We start from the raw sequence: 21,312 nt of genomic DNA, 5'->3' as shown, positions 1-21,312 counted from the left end.
CATCTACAGCTCCTTGCTGCCCATCTGCATCGGGCCCTACACCACCATTGTGGAACAGGTCTCCACTGCCGAGGATTACAGACTGTTAATAACTATCCTCTCTCTACTGCTCATTGGGAACTCTATCTACTCAGGTACAAGGGAGTGTATTGTAACATCCGCCAGTCTGTCTCTCCTACAGTGCCTTACTGCAGTGGTCCCTAACCTTTTTTGCACCAGGGACTGGCTTCAAGCAAGACCATTTTTCCATGGCCCGGCAGGGTGGGGTGGGGGTGGAGCAAGGGCGGGGCTTTGGTCATATGGGGGCGGGGTTATGGATGGGGTTGGATTTTAGTGCATACTTATTTAAATTATAACATTTATAAATCCTGCACCTCCAGTTTTCTAACTCTGGGCATCCACTGAAATTCCCCCAAACAATGGAGCTTGGATGTTTCCCTTACAGCTCATCATACTAAAAGATATTTTCAAATTCTGGTGTCAACTCACAGTAACAGCAGCACAAACAGCTTCCACTGCCAGGCACATTGTGAATTAACACAAAACCCCACAAAAAAAGACTCTCAAAATCTATACTGCAATCCCATCGTAACATAACAGTAATAACACCAAGGACTCAAATAACAAAAGCCCTACCTGTGAATAAGCAAGGGTAAATATTACACTGGGTCCTAGGATAATAATACATGACCTACTGAGGAAATAAAACAAACCCGATTGCAATAGATGCCTATACAGACACTACATGCTAGCAGAATCTCTCATCATGGTCACACTCACAGAGCAGAGACAGACCCTCACCAAATACAGAATACAAAATAAAGGAGCACATATTAGAAAAAACTGAAATGGAAACCCCAAGAAGCCAGACTCTGTGTATTAACAATGGAAAAACAGAACCACCATTCCTCATAAAACAAATAAAATCAAGAAACATAAAGCATCAGTTATAATAGTAAAACCATACTAATAAAAGAATACTTTAAAACTACTGATAAATAGAATTTCTATTAATTAAAATCATATACATTTTTTACAATTTCCCAAACACCAATACAATATTTCAAAACAGCACATATATCAATAACACACAATAATTAAAACTAATAAGGATTTTAAAAAGCCCCTGCTGTCCATACATGGGAGCTCTTGATTTCCAGTCACCCTGATATTGTCGAGGATTAGGAGGTTATCCTCTCTCTCTCACACATACTCATATGTCCATTCTCTCTCACACATACACTGTCACATACATACACATTCATGCTCTTATACCCAACCATAACCTCTCGCTCTCACAAACACTGACACACTCTCAGGCTGTAAGATACTCTCTCCCTCTCCACACACACCCCTCCCACACACACACTCTCTAACTCCCCTGGATTTTCTCATACACACTCATGCTCTCACTCTCACTGGCTCCCTCACAACCTCAGAGCCTCTCTCATTCCTCTGCTGCCACTGTCACTGCTGTCGCGTGGCTATTGGGGAGGTGCTGATTGCTGCTACTGGCACTGAAGCCCATTCTGCTGCCTCCTCTGTGCAGGCCCCATGGGCTTCCAGTTCCTCCATGCTGATCTCGTACATTGTGAGATCCGCATAGAGAAAGTGCTACTCTTGCACGTTCCCAAAGATTACATGTGCCAATCAGTAAAAAGTAATTTATTTATTTTTTTACATCTGCTGTCTAATCTTAGTTTTCTAATTAGTTGGTCACAGGCTTTTTTTCCCCACCTTCCCTTTCTTATTTTTTTTGCCAATTCCTTTTATATTGCCTTTTTTTCTATTTCTTTTCTCTCCATCTGTCTTCTTCCCTCAAATACGCAGTCAGGTTCTCATTCTCACATGCTTTCTCTCACACACACACACACACACACACAGGCTCTCACTCTCACATGCTTTCTCTCATACAATCATTCATACACACAGTCTCTCTCTTGCACATGCTGTCTGACTCTCACACACACACACAGGCTCTCTCTCACTCCCACATGCTGTCTTGCTTAAGCACAGGCTCTCACTGTCACATGCTCTCTCTCATACAATCATTCATACACACAGTCTTTCACTGGCACATGCTGTCTGAGTCTCACACACAGGCTCTCTCTCACTCTCACATGCTGTCTTGCTCAAGCACAGGCTCTCACTGTCACATGCTGTCTCTCTCACACACACAGAGGCTCTCACATGCTGTCTCTGAAAACATTCAGGTCTTCACTCCCTCACACAGTCTATCAACTCATCTCATACACGCACACATACACACTCTACAAACCCTCAGCCTCTCTCTCACCTCTGGGCCTCCTCTTCAAGGGCCACTGCAGGATGGGCTCTGCAGCAGCCCTGGTCTTCTCGGGCCGCGCTACTCCTCTTCTGCATGCGGCTGATGCTCCTCTCCTTCCTGCCCGTGCGGCTCCAGCAACATTTTTCTTCCGGGGCCATGTGGGCAGAAAGGAGGAGGAGCACCTGCACGTTTAGATGCGATTGTTTTCTTTGGACCGTGGTGACGTGAGCTCCACCACGGCCCTGCTGATCTTCTTGCTTTTCGGGTCGTGCCTCCTCCCTTTTGGGATTGGAGGAGGCGGGTCTCCAGCCTCGCCCCGCCTCTCCACAGCAGCGACAGCCAATGAACAGTAGCCGGGGAGAGCGGCGCCGCGGACCGGCAAAAAAACCCCAACGGCCCGGTCCCGGTCCGCGGACCAGTGGTTGGAGACCCCTGCCTTACTGGACATCTGCATTGGGGCCTTACACTACCATTGTGGGACGGGTCTCCTACGCCAAGTATCACAGACTGTTGCTACCAATCTACTCTCTACTGCCACCTCTGGTAGACCTCATTAGCTGTATAATAAAAGATATATTCTCTGTGTTTTTGCATCTGAGTCTAGCCCGGTGCTTCAGTTCCCTACAGGGCTCCTCCCCGCAGGAGCTTTCATCATTGTTGCTCCTGAGAATCCACCAAACACCTCGATATCATAACACAGGAAACAGGAATGAAGGCAATCAGGATCGGGAACCAGGAAATGAAGAGGCAACGAGTACTCGACTAGCGAATGGACCTGTTGCAAAGGCATTTTGAGAGAGCGGAGCCCGGGCTTTTATACCGGAGCTCTGCCGATGTCATCATCAGGGCCTGTGGCCAGTTTCTCGCCGCGAGCCCTAATTAAAGGCTAGCAGTCCGTGTGTGCCTAGGGAGGGGCACGGACCTGGTCGGGACGGCGTCTCTCCGTGGGCCACATGGAGAGGCCCAACGCGGAGCAACAGGAGCTGCAGCAGAGCCGGAGGCCCCAGGGACAGCCCGAGCATGGAGCCGGTGGCCTACAGCCACCAGAGACGAGGGACCAGATACTGGAACACTTTGAAAGTAGTGAGGGGGCAGAATCGCGGGTCTGCTGCGGCTGGCGTGCATAACACGCCCACGAGGTTCCCACCAAAGAAGCTTCAAAGGCGGATCCTGTGACGCGCAAGCGCACCTAGGAAGGCCTGACATCAATGCAGGAAGTAGTGGCACACATGTCGCCATGAGGAGACCTGAGGAACGCAGCAATACGGCACGCTCGTGCAGTGAGCAGACCCGGGGAGAGCAGGAACATGGTACAGGCAGTGAGTACTCGCAGTCGCAGCCATCTGCAACCAACAGGCATAACATTTTCCAGTTTGTGGTACAGATTATTCTCTTGCAGGTGCTGTAAGATGATGTGGATATCCCTTTGGTTGGAACTCAGGATTTGAGAAAAGATCAATATGTCATCTAAGTATACAACCACACAAGTGTATAGCAGATCACGTAAAAGCCCAAAGAGCATGGCCAAAGACTCGTAATGTCTATCAATATTTTATTTGTTTTCCATTCATCACAAGCCTTGATGCAGATGAGGTTATACGCCCCTCAGATATCCAACAATATGAATATTTTGGTGCCATGTAGGCAGCTGAAGAGTTCCGCTATTAGAGGTAATGGATAATGGTCCTTCTTAGTGATGGTGTTCAGGCCATGATAGTCTATGCATGGCCTGAGAGATCAGTCTTTATTCACAACAAAGAAAAGCCCAGCCTCTGCCAGGGAAGAGGAAGGGCAGTCTTGCAGGAAGACCTTGCAAGACTGGAAGATTGGGCATCCAAATGGCAGATGAAATTTAATGAGGACAAGTGCAAGGTATTGAATATAGGGAAAAATAACCCTTGCTGTAGTTACACGATGTTAGGTTCCACATTAGGAGCTAACACCCAGGAAATAGATCTAGGCATCATAGTGGATAATACATTGAAATCATCGGCTCAGTGTGCTGCAGCAGTCTAAAAAGCAAACAGAATGTTAGGAATTATTAGGAAGGGAATGGTGAATAAAACGGAAAATGTCATAATGCCTTTGCATTGCTCCATGGTGAGACCGCATCTTGAGAACTGTGTATAGTTCTGGTCACCACATCTCAAAAAAGATATAGTTGCACTGGATAAGGTACAGAGAAGGAAGCCTTGATCTTTTTCAATGTTTATTAAAACAGAGACATGTTCATAAAATGCCTGACTCAGGCCGAGTTTCGCAGCTCAAAGGCAGCTGCCTCAGGGGCTACAAGCAAACCCCTGAGGCAGCTGCCTTTGAGCTGCGAAACTCGGCCTGAGTCGGGCATTTTATGAACACGTCTCTGTTTTAATAAACATTGAAAAAGATTAAGGCATCTATCTTTGTGTTTTCCTGACGGCTATTCTAGATCGCCTACCTCTTTGTTTTCTAAGGTACAGAGAAGGGCAACCAAAATGATAAAGGGGATGGAACAGCTCCCCTATGAGGAAGGGCTGAAGAGATTAGGGCTGTTCAGCTTGGAGAAGAGACGGCTGAGGGGGGATATGATGGAGCTCTTTAAAATCTTCACCTATATCAGCCCATGTTCCCCTCGTGTTGAGCCTTTGGGTGCCAGGGCCAGAAGGACTTAGGTGAGGTCTCTGGTGATGGCAGAAGAGAAGATCCATGGTACTTAGGGTCATAGGCAGGTGGCAGTCAGGCATATCCGAGGTCAGGGGCAGGCAGTAGGCAAGCGTATTCAGGGTCCGAGCTGAAGTCAAAACCAGGTATCCATCCAAGGTGAGGAGGGATAGAGAGGCTGAGTGAGGAGGCTAGGACAAGAACAAGCAGGCAGCAAGGTATAGACTGGAACAAAACAGAAGACAATCTGAAGACAGCAGAATGAAAACTAAGGCAAGCTGGACAGGGACTGAAGACAAGATTGGAATGAAGACTGAAGACAAGGCTGGAATAAAGACAGATACGCTGGGAAGCACCACACTCTTCTAAGACGTAGCTGGACCTATTGCTGAGGAGAGTTGCTGCTGGGAAGCTACCCTTCTATAGAGCAGCACTGGTGACATAATCTGTATGGGCCATGAGGGTTTGGCTGCCGAGGTCCCTTTAAAAACTACAGTCACATGTGGCGCATTGGAGTCAGTAGCATCCTGCCACATGAGGGGCCAGTGGCTTCTTGCCGCGACTGAGAGTGGCAGCCCACTGCGTGGAGGGTCAGCGGCGCTTCTCCTCATTAGGGGATGATGCAGCCAGCCTGGGACTGGAGGTGAGGGTGGCAGATTACAGGATTAGCCCACAGACCGCCGAATGTAACAAGCCTATTTCTGTATCTAGTGTCATGTGCTCTCAAACTATCTCTTTGACTAATATTTTAATAACCAGGTTTTCACCTTCCAAAAATACATTGTTATAATTTGTTTTCAACATTAAACTGAACTGTACACATCAGAAATTTCACAGGTTCATCAAAAATGCAATGCCAACTCTATAAAAGTGGACAAATGATAAAATGCACAAAGTGAAAACATATCAAGATTCATAATTTTTTCTTACCATAAAAAAAATATTTCAGGAAATATTTCCTTTGATATTGCCTCACTGTAGTTGCAAACTGAAGGGAGCATGTGTACATTCCACTCATTTCCTCTTTAAAGTGTCTGATTATAAGAGTTCCTGTAGGAGTTACTACCACATTACTGGAATCTAAGAAAGAAAAAAAATCATGAAATTAGTTTATTCAACATAATAAATGCTGGCAAATAAGGACTTTTTTTGTATAATGTGTTGTTTGTATATTAGTGATGTGCATTCGTTGCGACGAAATAGGAAATATAGACGATATTTCCTATTTTGGTGCGGTTCGGGGGTCCCCCGAAACGATAGGAAAACCCACAAAATTTTGTGTGGTTTTCTTATCGTTTTCGGGGTCGGGGGGGGGGGGGGGGGGGGGGGAGAAAGGGCACATTAAAAAAAAACCCAAACCCACCCCCAACCCTTCAAATTTAATTTATTACAATCCCCCATCCTCCCGACCCCCCCAAAAACTTGCCTAAAGTCCCTGGTGGACCAGCGGGGGTCCTGGGAGCGATCTCTCCCCCTCTCGGGCCTTTGGCTGCCACTAATCAAAATGGCTCCGATGGCCCTTTGTCCTTCCTATGTGACAGGGGCTATCGGTGCCATTGGCCAGCCCCTGTCACATGGTAGGAGCAATAGATAGCCCGCGCCATTTTTTAAGATGGCACTGGCCGTCCATTGCTCCTACCATGTGACAGAAGCCGGCCATGGCACCAATAGCCCCGTCACATGGTAAGGGCAAAGGGCCATCGACGCCATTTTGTTTACTTGCAGCCGACAGCCCAAGAGTGGGAGATTGCTCCCGAGACTCCCGCTGGACCATCAGGGACTTTAGGCAAGTTTTGGGAGGGTCAGGAGAGTGGGGGATTATAATTAATTAAATCTGAAGGGTTGGGGTGGTTTGTTTTTTTTCGGATCGGGACAGCCGAAAAAAAATCGGCCCAAACCGTGGGAAACTAAATTTCTTTCGGCAGGCAGATAATGAAGGCCAAACCAAAAGGTTCGGCCGAATCACATCTCTATTGTATATATGTGCAGACCTAGGTAAACTTTCTTTGTATCCAAAAGCTTAGAAGCCAGTGGCTGAGAATTCCTTCAAACTTGCTGTTGTCTCCACCATAGCTAAAGAATGGAGAGAGGTGTTAGGATTTGAAGGTATGTGGGCCCTGGGCCGAGATGAGAGATAGTACCGCCCACAGGGAGGAGCCCTGTGAGCCTCACCGTCAGGAGGCGAGGTCTCAGCAGACGTCAGACACAGCTGTGGAATAGAGTCTTTATTAGAGAGATAGAAAGGCACTGCCCGAGAAGCGGGGAGTGCAGGAGAAAGACACAAAGTCTGTGCAGTGGGGTATACCCAGAGGGAATACCTCAGAAGTGGAGATCCGGTAATGGTCCGCAGAGCGGGGTACACCAATGAGGTTTCTCTGTAGCGGTAATTCGGTAGTGGCCTGCAGCACAGGGTACACCGAAAAGGTTCCTCACTTAGAGATCGTACAGTAGTGGCGCACGGCACGGGGTACACCGGTGAGGGTTTCCCACTAGAGATGGTATAGCAGAGGTCCACAGCGTGAGGTGCACCGAAGAGGTCTCCTGCTAGAGATGGTACAGTAGTGGTCCGTAGAGTCAAGGTACTCACAGTAATGAGTGTTCCAGCAGAGGCCCCGGGGAACGGGGATAAGCAGCAGTCCAAGGCAAGAAGGCCCTCCGAGGAGCGGATAGCCAGAGATGAGAAAGGGCCCCCGAGGAGTAGGTACCCTGAGCATCTCACGCCAAGAGTGCAGGAACTGGAACAGGAAGACCCTAGTGAGCGAAGTGGATTCAGCAGTGAGGGAACTCTTTGCCAAGTCGTCAGCAGGCAGAGCCAGCTGGCTTAAGTATCGTGGAGTGAAGAACGTCATCTGGAGAAGATGCCCCCGAGGTTCCCGCTATGATGTGCTTAAGACTGGCCTGTGTGCGTACGCGCCTAAGTGATCCCGAAGGCAAGATGGCGGTCGGCAGTACCCACTCCATCCCGGGAACGCCAGGCAGGTCGGTGGTAGCTGGCGGAGGCCACCACTCTCCCCAACAGTGTCAATGCAGCAAAGAAAGATGTGAACATTAGTGGTTGCAGCCATCTGCGACCGACGGGCGTAAGAAGAGGAAGGGCCCCCTAGGCTATAGGTTCCCTCTAGTGACATTAAGTTCTTTTTATGACATGTGGTCCACCTAAAGTGAACCATTTCTATCTTTTTCCTTTTGATTAAGCATATAGAAATAAATTTCAAAGAGTTTAGGTGCCAACCTTTGGAAGTTAGGTCCCTAAATTGGACCATTTTGAAAATGCACTGGGTTTGATTGCCTAAATTTAGGGACCTATTTTCACTAGATACCTAAAATCAGGTGCCCATAAAGTGGGAAGGAAAAGGGGCAGGGTGATTTTCAATGCTAGAAATCTTACTTTGCCAGCAAAATCTAGGCAATGGCAGGCCTAGATTTGGATAGCCAGCATTGAAGAAACCTCTCCCTCCCTCCAGCAGATGAAAAATGCAGTCTCCAATGCAGACTCCCCCTACCCTATCCCTCCCTACTACCATCCGAAAGCAAATTAACTTGTAAGCAGACAGCTTCTTATTCCACTTCCACTGCTTGATGACAAATAACCTCATGGAGCAGGCAACTTTTACCACCATTTTACTCCCTAGAAACTCCCCCAAACCCCCAAGCAAAGCCAGGAGGCAGCATGAGGCTTATCTCTTCCATCCATGCTTTTCTATTGCTGCAGGTAACAGCAAGATCCTATGAATTTAGTAACCGCATTCTATATAAGAAAATGAGATACCCCAAAGGTCCATCAAGCCCAGTATCCTGTGTCGAACAGTGGCCAACCAAGTGACAAGAATCTGGCAAGTACTCAAATATTAAATAAATAGATTCCAAGCTACAAAGCCTTATTGATTAATAGCAGTTTATGGACGTCTCCTCCAGAAACTTATCCAAACCTTTTTTAAGCCCAGCTACACTAGCTGCCTTAACCACACATTCTGACAATGTATTCCACAATGTAATTGTGAATTAAGTGAAACATATTTTTTTTCCGATTTGTTTTAAATGTGCTAATTGCTAACTTTATGGAGTGCCTCCTAGTTCTTGTATTATCAGAAAGAGTAAATAACCAATTCACATTTAGCCATTTAAGTCCTTCCATGATTTTGTAGACCTCTATCATATCCCCCTTCAGCCGTCTCTTCTCCAAGCTGAATAGCCCTAACCTCTTTAGCCTTTCCTCATAGGGGAGTCATTCCATGCCCTTCAGCATTTTGGTTGCCCTTCTCTGTACTTTCTCCAGTGTAACTATATCTTTTTTGAGATGCGGCAACCAGAATTGCACACAGTATTCAAGATTCTGTCTACCATAGAGCAATACAGTGGCATTACTACATCCTCTGTTTTATTTGCTATTCGCTTCCTAATAATTCCTAACATCCCTGTTTGCTTTTTTGACACTGAGCCGATGATTTCAATGTAATATCAACTATGATGCCCAGATATTTTTCTGGATGGTAACTCTTAAAATGGATCCTAACACTGTGTTACTACAACATGGGTTATTTTTCCCTATATGCATCACCTTGCACTTGTCCACATTATATTTTATTGGCCATATGGAGGTCCAGTCTTGTAATGTCCTCCTGCATTTTATCACAATCTGCTTGTGTTTTAACTGCTCTGAATAATTTTGTGTCATCTGCAAATTTGATCACTTCACTTGATGTTCCCCTTTCCAGATCATTTATAAATATATTAAAAAACACCAGTCCAAGTTCAGATCCCTGAGGCGCTCCACTGTTTATTTTTTCCACTAAGTGGACTAATTTTAAAAGGAATGAGCGTGCATCCATAAATGCGAGTATTGGCACACGAGCAGAGATATGCTTAATTTTATTTTGTGCATGCAGATATACACTTATTGTGCATGCAAATACATGTGTATAATTTAAAATATCCCTGCCACATTTATGCGTGCGGCCTTTACACATGTATTTTTATTACATGCTCACACAAGTGAGCATATAGAGAGAGAAAGAGAGAGAGACAATATGACACTCTATATAAGAGGGCACTTTCAACTCAAGGTGGATTTTTTTTGGGGGGGCGGTTTTACAAGGGTCTACAGACCCTTGTGCCCCAGGCAGACCAATGTAACATTGCCCTCCCTAAAACCCACCCTGAGTTGAAAGTGCCCCTCTTACAGTGGACACTTTCAACTCTTACTACTCTTCCCCCTCCCCCCCAGTCTTCTTAAAACTCAAAATCTCCAGACTTGCTCCTCATCAGGACCAGCAATAAAGTGTAAGTCTTAAGAATACCCATGCTCCATGCCGCCTCCTTATTCTTGATGCATGAATAGGTATGTATGCGCATACTTACTGGCTTCTTGAAATTCGCGTTGCTCACATGTGGCCCGCATACGTGCTTATGTGACTATGTTTTCACTTTTAAAATCTACCTCTAAGTGAGGGCCATGAGCTAACCATCTGAGGCATTAATATTCCAAGGCATTGAGTGAGGAGCAAGGGAGCAGAAGCAGAGATAAAACAAGGTGCAAGAGAGGGAAAGCACAAGATAAATTGGTATAATGATAAATAATTGAAGTTGGTTTATTGTTTTTTTGAAGACTTCTTGCTACTATGCTTGCTCTGATTATTAAATACGTGCCTTAGAAATCTGTAGGCTGCTTCCCTCTCAGATTCAGGATAATAGTTTTTAAAAATATCTTGCTTCTTTGATCTTGAATCTGTTTAAGGAAAACTTGTATTTGTTACCTGAGCACTACTGGAAGGAGAGAAGGGTGAAAAAAAAGCCTTTTTGGGGAGAGTGCTCCTTTAATCCAGAGCAAGCAGGCTTGGAAAGCAATTTTGGTGTTCTGTGGTTTCACAGAAAGGCCAAAACTCACCAACAGTTAAACTTGCACATAACTTGAGTTATTAAAAGTACATGCATACTGTCTTATGTATGTACTATAAAATCTGCGAGTTACGTGCATAACTCAAAAACAAATGAAACTAATTCATATCCCTAGAAATCATTGCTCAAGGACCTGGAGGAAACACTTGGATAGTAATGGTGGAGGGACATACCAGTCCTATTGTCAATAACCCTGAAAGATGTATTAAAAGACAGTAAACCTATTACACATATTTATTAATTTGTTTCTATTGCTTAAAAGAAAAACAGAGAAAGTGTTACAGATGATGGTATTCCTCTACCTTGTTTTCATCATGAATATGCAAATTTTACAGACATCATCTTTCTTCACTAACACATACTTGAATCTGACTTGGCCTGGACCAACTCCTTCAACCTATTCAGCTGTTGGGTATGCATGCAGTATGGTCAGAAGCCCGCCGCCTACTATTGGTCCTATTCCTCTAAAGGAATGTATCTGGAATTTAGAACCCACACAGAAACCCATGACAACATTTTCCTCTTGATGTTTTTTTCACTTGTGCCAAGACCTGCATGCACCAGATTGAGAGGCAGGATAAGAATACAAATATTCTCTGCGATAATGTGGTGATCCTACTTCTTGATGGAACTATACATTTATCCCAAAAATGGAACTGCATCAAGCCAATTCCTCACGTTACCGTATGTACTACTGCTACTAATGTGTCTATTAAACAAGAAGTATTTTAATGTCATGTGTCAGTGACGCTTCTCTTGCCCCTGAAAGGTGAAATGTAAGGAAAATTCTGCTTTGGCAGCCTGGCCAGCTCAGATTGGGTTAATGTACAACTTACAAGGCTCCATCAAAGCAATGTCCCTGACACTAGGAAAATGGTTAACCTATCTCTGACACAGCTGCAGCAAAGCATGTCTCAGACACAAGATTAAAGGTTAACTTAACCCTGACACATTAGCTATCTTTTGCTTGTGACATGTAGCTCAGTAGAGTAAACAGATGTAAGTTAGCTATGTGATAAAAAGCATTCGGTGTTGCTCTGTTTGCTGGGGTTTTGGGGGAGAGGGAATAGGTGTCATTCCCCCCACCCTCTTCAAGCACTCGAAAGCTTCACAGAATAAGATAAAAGACACAGCAGACAGTAACAGAGCTCTTCCACAGAAGGTTGATAATGCCCCTGTACAGATGCCCCTGTACAGATCATCGGTGAGGCTTCACCTGAAGTACTGTTTTCAGTTATGGAGACTGTATCTCAAAAAAGATAGGGATAAGATAGAAGTGGTCCAGAGAAAGGCAACCAAAATGGTGTGGGAGTCTGCACAATAAAACATATGAGAATATATTTCAGGACCTAAATATATATACCCTAGAGAAGAGGTAAGACATGGGTCTATGATACAGACTATAAAATTTCTGAAAGGTATTCATGATGTGCAAGAATCAAATCTTTTCTAGTAGAAAGGAAGATGTAGAACTAGTCTTGATATGAAGCTCCAAGGGGGTAAACTTAGAAACATCAGGACATTTCTCACAGAAAGGGTGGTGGATGCTTCATGGAAGGCCCTCCCAAAACAGATAGTGAAGGGATTTCTTTTCTTTTTTAATGTTTTTGTTTTTGGGACCAAACCACCACAGTGCAAGAAAGGGAGAGGCGTTAAAGAGTGTCTGTTGCTTCAATAATCTTTGCATCATCAGACAGTTTGAATTCCACCTAGTGCCTATATCCTAAATAAACTGGTGCAAAGGCAATCCTACTGCTTCCTGCTTCTTGTGGAGCTGCTGCCTATCTTCATGCTCCTGTTAAAATGGCTTGCTTTATTCCTGAAATTCTCTAGAAGTTCCTGCATGAAAAAGCTACTGCTTTCTTTAGCCCCCATCTTCAGGGCATCCCTTACTGCCAGATGCAGCAAATGCGCAAAGCATCAGATCCCTTAGTAGCCACCATTACCCACTGCCCTGATCACATTCTTGCCACTGTAACAAGAAAATACAGGAACAGTCATATGTTCATAGGCTAACCACAAGCCTTCCATCACCCCCCTTATTGCTTCTAAAATATGAGCCAAGGTTTGGCTCTGGTCCAACATTTGGGTATGCAGCACAGCCTACTTGTACCTGACTGTTATAACCCTGCTAGAGCTGCTGCCCAATCCTACCTTATCCAGCTGCTACAAGTGTGCTGTCAGGGAGAGGTAGGTGTGTGTAGCAATATGGCTAGTCTAGATATCATTGGTGGAATGGATGCTAATTCCCTCCACATGTTATGTTTTGGTATGGATGTGAACCCTGGGCCAGAGTGAGAGGTGTCACTGCCCACAGGGAGGAGCCCCGTGGGCCTCACTGACGGTAGGCATGGTCTCAGTAGCTAGGACACAGCTGTAGTATAGGCTTTATTATGGGAGAAAGAGAGAGCATAACCCATGGAGCGGGGAATGCAGTAAAGGTGCAGTTCTTCAGCAGAAACCGTGGAGCGGAGACTGCAATCAAAGTACAGTTCTTTAGCTAAGGGGTAAACCCCGGAAGGTATCTCAGATGAGACAATCCGGTAGTGGTCAGCAGCATGGGGTACGCCAGACAGTCTTCTCAATAGAGTAGTAAATACCTCTGCTGTGTAGATCCGGTAGTGGCCCGCAGTGCGGGGTACGCAGAGGATGACTGTACGAGGCAGATGGTGTAGAGAAGGTCTGAGGTCCTGGAGCCCAGAAGTAATTGAAGAAGAAATAGCAATCTTCCTGCAGCACAGGGTAGATGTAGCGAATCCTGCTGGTGAGAAATCGGTAGTGGCCCGAGGCTCGGGGTACACTGTAGAGAGAATCCCAGCAAGGTTTGGCAAAGATGAAGCGAGATGAACTCACAAGGCTTGGTTACAGAAGGACAAGGCAGGAAGGCCCCCCGAGGAGCGGATAGCCTAGGAACGTGGAAGAGCCTCCGAGGAGTGGGTACTCAGAGCGTTTCCCACTGAGACAGGAACAGGAAGTCCAAGGAGAAGTGGATTCAGCAACGAGAAGAACTCTTTGCTAACTCGTCTGAGTATAGGGCCAGTCATCTTAAATACAGTGAGGCGGTGACGTCATGCAGAGGGGACGCCCCTAGGTTCCCACCATGATGTGTATTAAAGATGGCCCATGCACGCGCACGCTAGGTGACTCCAGAAACAAGATGGAGGTCGGCATTGCCCACGCCATCCCGGGGACTCCATGGAAGTCAGCGTTCGCTGGCGGAAGCCGCCATTCTTCCGAGAGCAAGAAAAGAGGTGAGCATGAGAGGTCGCAGCCGTCTACGACCGACGGGCGCAACAGTATCCCCCTTCTTAGGGCTCCTCCCCAGGGCTTTCGGTTTCCTAGGATGGGAAACGTGGAATTGCCGGATCAGCTCCTTGTCAAGGATGTTGCATGCAGGCTCCGAAATATTTTCCTCCAGTCCAAATCCTTCCCAGGATATGAGGTACTCCCAACGCCTTCCGTGTTTTCGAACATCCAGTATATCCTCTACCTGATAGGTGATGTCCTCTTCAGCAGTAAGAAGTTGTGGTTCAGGTGTCTTCTTTGAGAATTCTGAAAGGATGAATGGTTTTAGAAGAGAGATGTGGAAGGCATTGTGGATGTGCAATGAAGAAGATAACTTTAGACTGTAAGTGACAGGACCCAGGCAGCGGCAGTCAACAAAAGGTCCGATGTATCTAGGTGCAAATTGAGCAGAGGGCAGTTTTATGTGGATGAAGCGGGTACTGAGCCATACCTTGTCTCCGGGTTGTAACTGTGGAGCTGTTTGATGGTGTGCATGATAGAATTTTTTTGCCTTTTGTCCAGCTTTTTGCAAAAGGTCCTTGGTGTGATGCCAGAGTTAATGCAGTTCTTGCGCTGATGCCTGGGCTGCTGGAGACAATACTGACAACGGCACCGGTAGAGGAGGTAGAGATTGACGTCCATAGATGAGTTGAAAGGGTGATGAACCTGTAGAAACTGATAAATGAGAATTCAATGCAAATTCAGCCCATGGAAATAATTCAGCCCAATCGCTTTGCCTGGAGTTAACATAGGCACAAAGGAATTGTTTTAGTGTGTGATTCGTTCTTTCAGTTTGTCCATTTGCCTAAGGATGGTAAGCGCTGGTGAAATCCAAAGAGATGTCAAGTTTCTTGCATAACGCTTTCCAAAACGTTACGATGAACTAAACCCCTCTGTTGGAAAGGATATGTCTTATTTGTTCAGTTTTATGTAAACCAATGTGATATTTCGATCGAATGTCGGTATATAAAAGCAACTAACTAACTAACTAACTAACTAACTAACTAAATAAATAAATAAATAAATACATATGTCTGGGTAAGCTGTGGAGGCAAAAGATATGCCGAATGAATAGCTTTGCCAGTTCTGGAGCTGACGGTAGCCCAGGTAGAGCCATGAAATGGGCCAATTTAGAAAAACGGTCAACTGTGACCAAGATGGTGTTGTTGCCATCGGACTTAGGTAGGTCGACGATGAAGTCCGTCGCTATGTGTGTCTATGGTTCAATTGGAGCAGGTAGTGGCGGAAGAAGACCCCATGGACAACCAGGCAGTGGTTTCTGTATTGCACAAGTGGGACACAACTCCACGTAGGCCCAAACATCTTTTTTCATGAAGGGCCACCAGTAGTACACCTTTGTAGAGTAGCAAAGGTATGGGACTGTCCAGGATGACCTGAGAGCAGAGAGTCATGGGCCCACCAGAGTATTTTCTTCCAGAGGGTCTGTGGAACTACTGTCTTCCTGGCTGGGACCATGAAGGTAGCAGAGAGAAGTACCCTAGCTGGGTCAATGATGTGGCGCAGCATGTCAGGACATCTTCTGTGGAAAAAGAACAGGATCTGTGCGAGTGTTCTTGCCCACTGGGCGATACTTCAGGAGGAAATCAAAACGACTAAAAAATTACCAACAGGCCTGTCTGTGGTTCAGATGCTCTGCTTGACACAAGTATTCGAGATTTTTATGATCGGTGTAAACCGTGATTTGGTGTTGAGCACCTTCGAGCCAGGGGCACCATTCTTCAAATGCCAACTTAATTACTAGTAGCTCCTTGTCTCCTATCCCGTAGTTTCGTTCGGCTAGAGAGAAACGCGGTGAGAAGAAGGAACAGGGATATAGGGTGTGGCTATCAGCATGTTGACTAAGGACTGCCCCGACCCCGACGTCCGAAGCATTAACCTTGCCAACGAAAGGTCATCGGGGGTATGGGTGGCATAGAAGAGGCTCTTGAAGGAACTCCTTCTTAAGTTGTTGGAAGGCGCTCACGGCTTCTGGTGACCACTGTGCCTGATGTCAGAGGGAGGGGCCGGAAGTGCCTTTTAAGACCAGCACTCCGAAGGAGGAACCAGGGCAGCTGGAGAGACTTTTTTCTTTGTGAAATGACCTTGTGAACCGCAGAGAATGTTACCATCTGTGAGTAAAGAGATTTCCTTGTTGAATCGGACTTGCCGCTGTGCCTGACGTCAGAGGGAGGGGCCGGAAGTGCCTTTTAAGACCGGCACTCCTGCGGCACGGCACAGCCACTGGTGCACCACCAAAGTCACTTGCGCCGTGGCTTAGCCAGGGTTTGCCTAGTTTACCTGGTTTACTTAGTTCACCTAGAATCTGTTGCAAAATATCTGGGAATAAGGATAAGAGAGCAACATAGAAGCATCAATAAGCATAAAAGTTGCACTTTTTTTTTGTTTTTCCTGATATTTATAATTTCTTGACCATGCCAACCAAAAGGAAAGGGAAAATAAGGGTTTTTCTCTCTGACCCCTTACCCTCCCTAATGCAACTCGAAATTGATCGCTTTTTGACTCAGCTGGAAACACAGGGAGCTAGTGATTCCGTTGGAAGTTCACGGGAAGGAGACCGTGAAGCTTCCCAGGATGAAGCGTCCCTGAGCCCTGACCAGTGCCTGCCTCCTGCTCAGCACACCTCCAGTGAGGTCGCAGTCCAGTCGCCCCCCAACAAAGTGGATGGAGCGACAGGGCGGGGGGGGGGCTGCCCTTGGAGTAGCACCAGAGGGAAGGAGTTCCTTAGAGGCTGGAGAGAGATGTGATGGGGAAACATCTGAGAGGGAATGTCAGGAACTCACAGCTTCTGGGCAATCAGAAGATCTGCTGCACAATATAATGAGCTGCAAAGGTGTGAAGAGAACTCTATGTTGCTGCTTTACATATGTCCAGGATTGGCACTGAATGATAGTGTGCTACTGAAGTTGACATTGCTCTTACTGAATGTGCCTTTACTCGCCCTTGGAGAGGAAGGCCTGCTTTTTCATAGCAAAACTGTATGCAATCTGCTAACCAGTTGGATAGAGTATGTTTACCCACTGCTTTACCTGGTTTGTTTGGATCATAAGATACAAAGAGCTGAGTGGATTTCCTGTGGACTGCAGTGCGGTCCAAGTAAAATGCCAGTGCACGTTTACAGTCCAAGGTATGCAAGGCACGTTCTCCTTGGTGAGAATGAGGTCTTGGAAAGAATGTGGGTAAAACTATGGAATTCCGTAACTACCTTGGGGAGGAATTTTGGATGTGTTCGGAGAACTACTCTGTCATGTAGGAATTTTGTATAGGGTGAGTACATGACAAATGCTTGTAACTCACTAACCCTTCTAGCTGATGTAATGGCTATGAGGAAGATAGTCTTCCATATGAGAAATTTAACATCACAGGAATTCATGGGTTCGAAAGGAGAACGCATGGGTCTTGTTAAGACCAGATTCAGGTCCCATTCTGTGACTGGTGGCCGAATTGGTGGCTTAAGTTGAGTTAGACTTCTCATAAACCTGCTGACAAGCGGTTGTATGGATATTGGTGCATCTCCTATCTTATTATGGTAAGCTGAGATTGCACTTATATGTACTCTTACAGATGAAGTCTGGAGACCAGAGTCTGAAAGATGGCATAAGTAGTCTAATAGAGAAGTTGTGGGGCAGGAGAAGGAATCAATACTCTTTTGCCTGCACCACAAAGTAAATCTTTTCCATTTTGAAGAATAGTTCTTTCGTGTTGAAGATTTACGTGAAGCTATAAGCACTTGAGATACATTGGTTGAAGGACTGAGTGGTTGTAAAATCAAGCTTTCAACATCCATGCTGTCAGGGATAGGGATTGAAGGTTAGGATGGCGCAACCGACCCTGATCCTGAGTTATGAGAGTGGGAGCTACACCCAGGCAAATGGGATACCTGATCGAGAGGTCTAGAAGTGTGGGAAACCATACTTGTCGAGGCCAATATAGGGCTATGAGTATCATGGACCCCTTGTCCTGTTGTAGCTTCACTAAAGTTTTGGTTATGAGTGGCATCGGAGGATACGCGTATAGAAGGCCTGAGTTCCAAGGGCGAGCAAAGGCGTCCTTGGCTGGCTGGTTTTTCTGTTTGTGTAGAAAACAGAATCTGTCCACTTTGTGATTCAGATGTGATGCAAAGAGGTCTATTGTTGGTTGTCCCCAACGTTGAAATATCCTGGTCGCTACTAAGGGATCCAGGGACCATTCGTGTGGTTGGAACTGACGATTGCCACTACATTGTGAATGCCTGCCAGATAAGTGGCCCGGAGAAACATTGAGTGTGTTAGGGCCCAGTCCCAAATCTGTGCAGCTTCTTGACAAAGGAGATACAAACCCGTACCTCCCTGTTTGTTGATGTACCACATGGCTACTGTATTGTCCGTTTGGATCGAACAGTCTTGTGTGAAAGGCAGTCCTTGAATGCATGCAGTGCAGAACTTATAGCTCGAAGTTCCAGGAAATTGATTTGAAATGTTGCTTTGAGTTTTGTCCAAGTACCTTGGGTTTGGAGATTGTTTATGTGAGCTCCCCAACCCAAGGTGGATGCATCTGTAGTTAAAGTTATCTGTGGGACTGGTTGTTGGAAGGGAAGGCCCTTGCGCAAATTGTCCTTGTTCGCCCACCAAAGTAGAGATGAATGTAGTTGGTGGGTTACTTGAATTGGAGAGGACAGTGGTTGAATGCCTTGGATCCATTGCGATCTTAATGTCCATTGGGTTACTCTCATGGCGAGCCTTGCCATAGGAGTGACATGAACTGTGGAGGCCATGTGGCCTAGTAAGGTTAAAAACTGATGAGCTGTTGCTTGTTTCTTTGAGTGAATCGAGTTTGCCAGTAGGGAAAGTGTTTCTGCTCAATCCTCGGGTAGAAAGGCCTTTGAGAAGATGGTGTTCAATTTTGCTCCGATGAATTGAAGCAGGTGAGATGGAGTAAGATGGGACTTTTGATAATTGATGAGAAAGCCCATGGAGTGAAGTAGAGTAATTGTTCGACTGAGAGAAGTTAGAGCTCCTTGTTGAGATTGACTTTTGATAAGCCAGTCGTCTAAGTAGGGAAAGACATGAACACTTTCCTTGTGCAAGTGTGTTGCTATTACTGCCAGACATTTAGGGGTAGATTTTATAAATGTATGCGCAGGCTTACTTTTGTTCGTGCACCAGGCGCGAACAAAAGTACGCTGGATTTTGTAAGGTATGCGCGTATCTTATAAAATCCGGGATCGGCGCGCGCAAGGGGGTGCACATTTGTGCAACCTGCGCGCACCGAGCCCAGCGCGTGCTGCCTGTTCCCTCCGAGGCCGCTCTGAAATCGGAGCGGCCTCGGAGGGAACTTTCCTTCCGCCTCCCCTCACCTTCCCCTCCCTTCCCCTACCTAACCCACCCCCCCGGCCCTATCTAAACCCCCCCCCCCCACCTTTGTTGGCAGATTTACGCCTGCGGAAAGCAGGCGTAAATCTGCGCGTGCCAGCGGGCTGCTGGCGCGCCCCCAAAATGCCGCATCACTCGCGGCACGCCCCCCCGACATGCCCCCGACACATCCCTCCATGCAAGCCCCGGGACTTACGCGCGTCCCGGGGCTTGCACGCACCGCCGAGCCTATGCAAAATAGGCTCGGCGCGAACAGGGGGGTTTGGGGTAGGTTTTCGGGGGGTACGCGCGTATTGTACGCGCGTACCCCTTTGAAAATCTACCCCTTAGTAAATACTCTTGGAGCAGAGGCAAGTCCGAATGGTAGTACTCTGTACTGGAAATGTCGGTGATCTACCATGAAGCGCAGATACTTGCGATGAGGAGGGAATTTTGGAATTTGAGTGTAAGCGTCTTGAAGATCCAGAGAACAAAGCCAATCTCCTGTTTGAAGAAGTGGAAGCATGGTGCCTAAAGACACCATCCTGAACTTTTCTTTTTTTAGAAACTTGTTGAAATTTCTGAGGTCTAGGATGGGGCGTAGGCATCCGGTTTTCTTTGGAATGAGGAAATAACAGGAATAGAATCCTCTGCCCTGCTGAGTCCGGGGCACTGGCTCTACAGCCCTGGCTTTCAGAAGGGTGGATAATTCTACTTGCAATTGGATTATGTGATTTTCGCTGAGAGAAAGAGGTCTCGGAGGAGAAACTGTTGGAATTGAGAGGAAATTGAATTGGTAACCTCGAGATATGATTGCAAGTACCCATTGGTCTGTTGTTATTTGAACCCAATGGGTGTAAAAGGAGGATACTCGACCTCCTACCAGAAGCTGTGGATGAGGATTGGAGAGATGGCTGTGTTCCCTGGAAATGGCCTAAAAAACCAGCAGCCGGACCAGTCTGTGGTGGAGGTTGAGGTCTGGATGGTCTAGGCTGTCTGGGCTGAGCCCTTTGTTGCGGCCTAGTAGACCTGCTTCTAGATGTAGGGGGGTAACACCGCCTCTGTCTATAGAAAGGTCTTCTAGAATCCTTCCTTTGAGGCCTACAAATTGGCTACATAGGTGGATCCTGCGGGATCGATGAAAGCTGTCTTAGGGTCTCTGTATGCTCTTTTAATTGAGCAACTGCATCTTGTACTTTGGACCTGAAGAGGTTATCTCCAACACATGGGAAATCTACTAACTTGTCCTGGACCTCAGGCCTGAGATCCGAGGCTTTAAGCCATGCCCAACGTCTGGCATTTATACCCGATGCCGCCACTCTGGAAGCTGTCTCGAAACCATCATAGGCTACACGGACCTCATGTTTGCCTGCTTCTAGCCTTTTATGAATGATCATTTGAGCTGCATCCTGATGCTGTGATGGAAGTGATGGAATAAAGTCCTGCATTTGCTTCCACAAATTTCTTTGGTACTGGGTCATATATAATTGATATGAAGATATCCTGGAATTCAACATGGCCCCTTGATAGACTTTGCGCCCCAGGGAATCTAAAAATCTGTGATCTATTCCTGGGGGATTTGAGGAATGTTGTCTAATCCTCTTGAACTTCTTCTGCGCAGACTCTACCACTACTGACTGGTGAAGAAGCTGTGATTTTTGGTAGCCAGGAGCAGACTGGACCAAATATGTAGTGTCCATTCTTTTGTTAATAGCTGGTACTGAGCATAGATGTTCCCAAATCCGATGTTGTAATTGCAGAAGCACATCATGGATTGGAATAGCTACCACTTGTTTTGGAGGGTCTACAAATTGAAGAACCTCCAATGTTTGTTGCCTTACGTCTTGCTCTGTGCAC

General features: G+C 46.3%; 1 protein-coding gene across 1 annotated transcript in view; it reads right to left on the bottom strand.

The window, feature by feature from the left end:
* The window catches only part of ZPBP (zona pellucida binding protein), a 419,635-nt gene that overhangs the window by 255,849 nt on the left and 142,474 nt on the right, over window positions 1-21,312 (bottom strand). Inside the window, exon 4 of the mRNA XM_029589753.1 lies at window positions 5,858-6,007. Within this exon, the coding sequence (XP_029445613.1) occupies window positions 5,858-6,007 (150 nt within the window). The remainder of the gene's footprint in view (window positions 1-5,857; window positions 6,008-21,312) is intronic.

Source organism: Rhinatrema bivittatum, chromosome 2 (assembly GCF_901001135.1).
Source record: "Rhinatrema bivittatum chromosome 2, aRhiBiv1.1, whole genome shotgun sequence".
In the NCBI taxonomy this organism is placed as follows: domain Eukaryota; kingdom Metazoa; phylum Chordata; class Amphibia; order Gymnophiona; family Rhinatrematidae; genus Rhinatrema; species Rhinatrema bivittatum.
The sequence above is the reverse complement of the archived record's forward strand: the minus strand, read 5'-3'. Positions and strand labels throughout refer to the sequence as shown.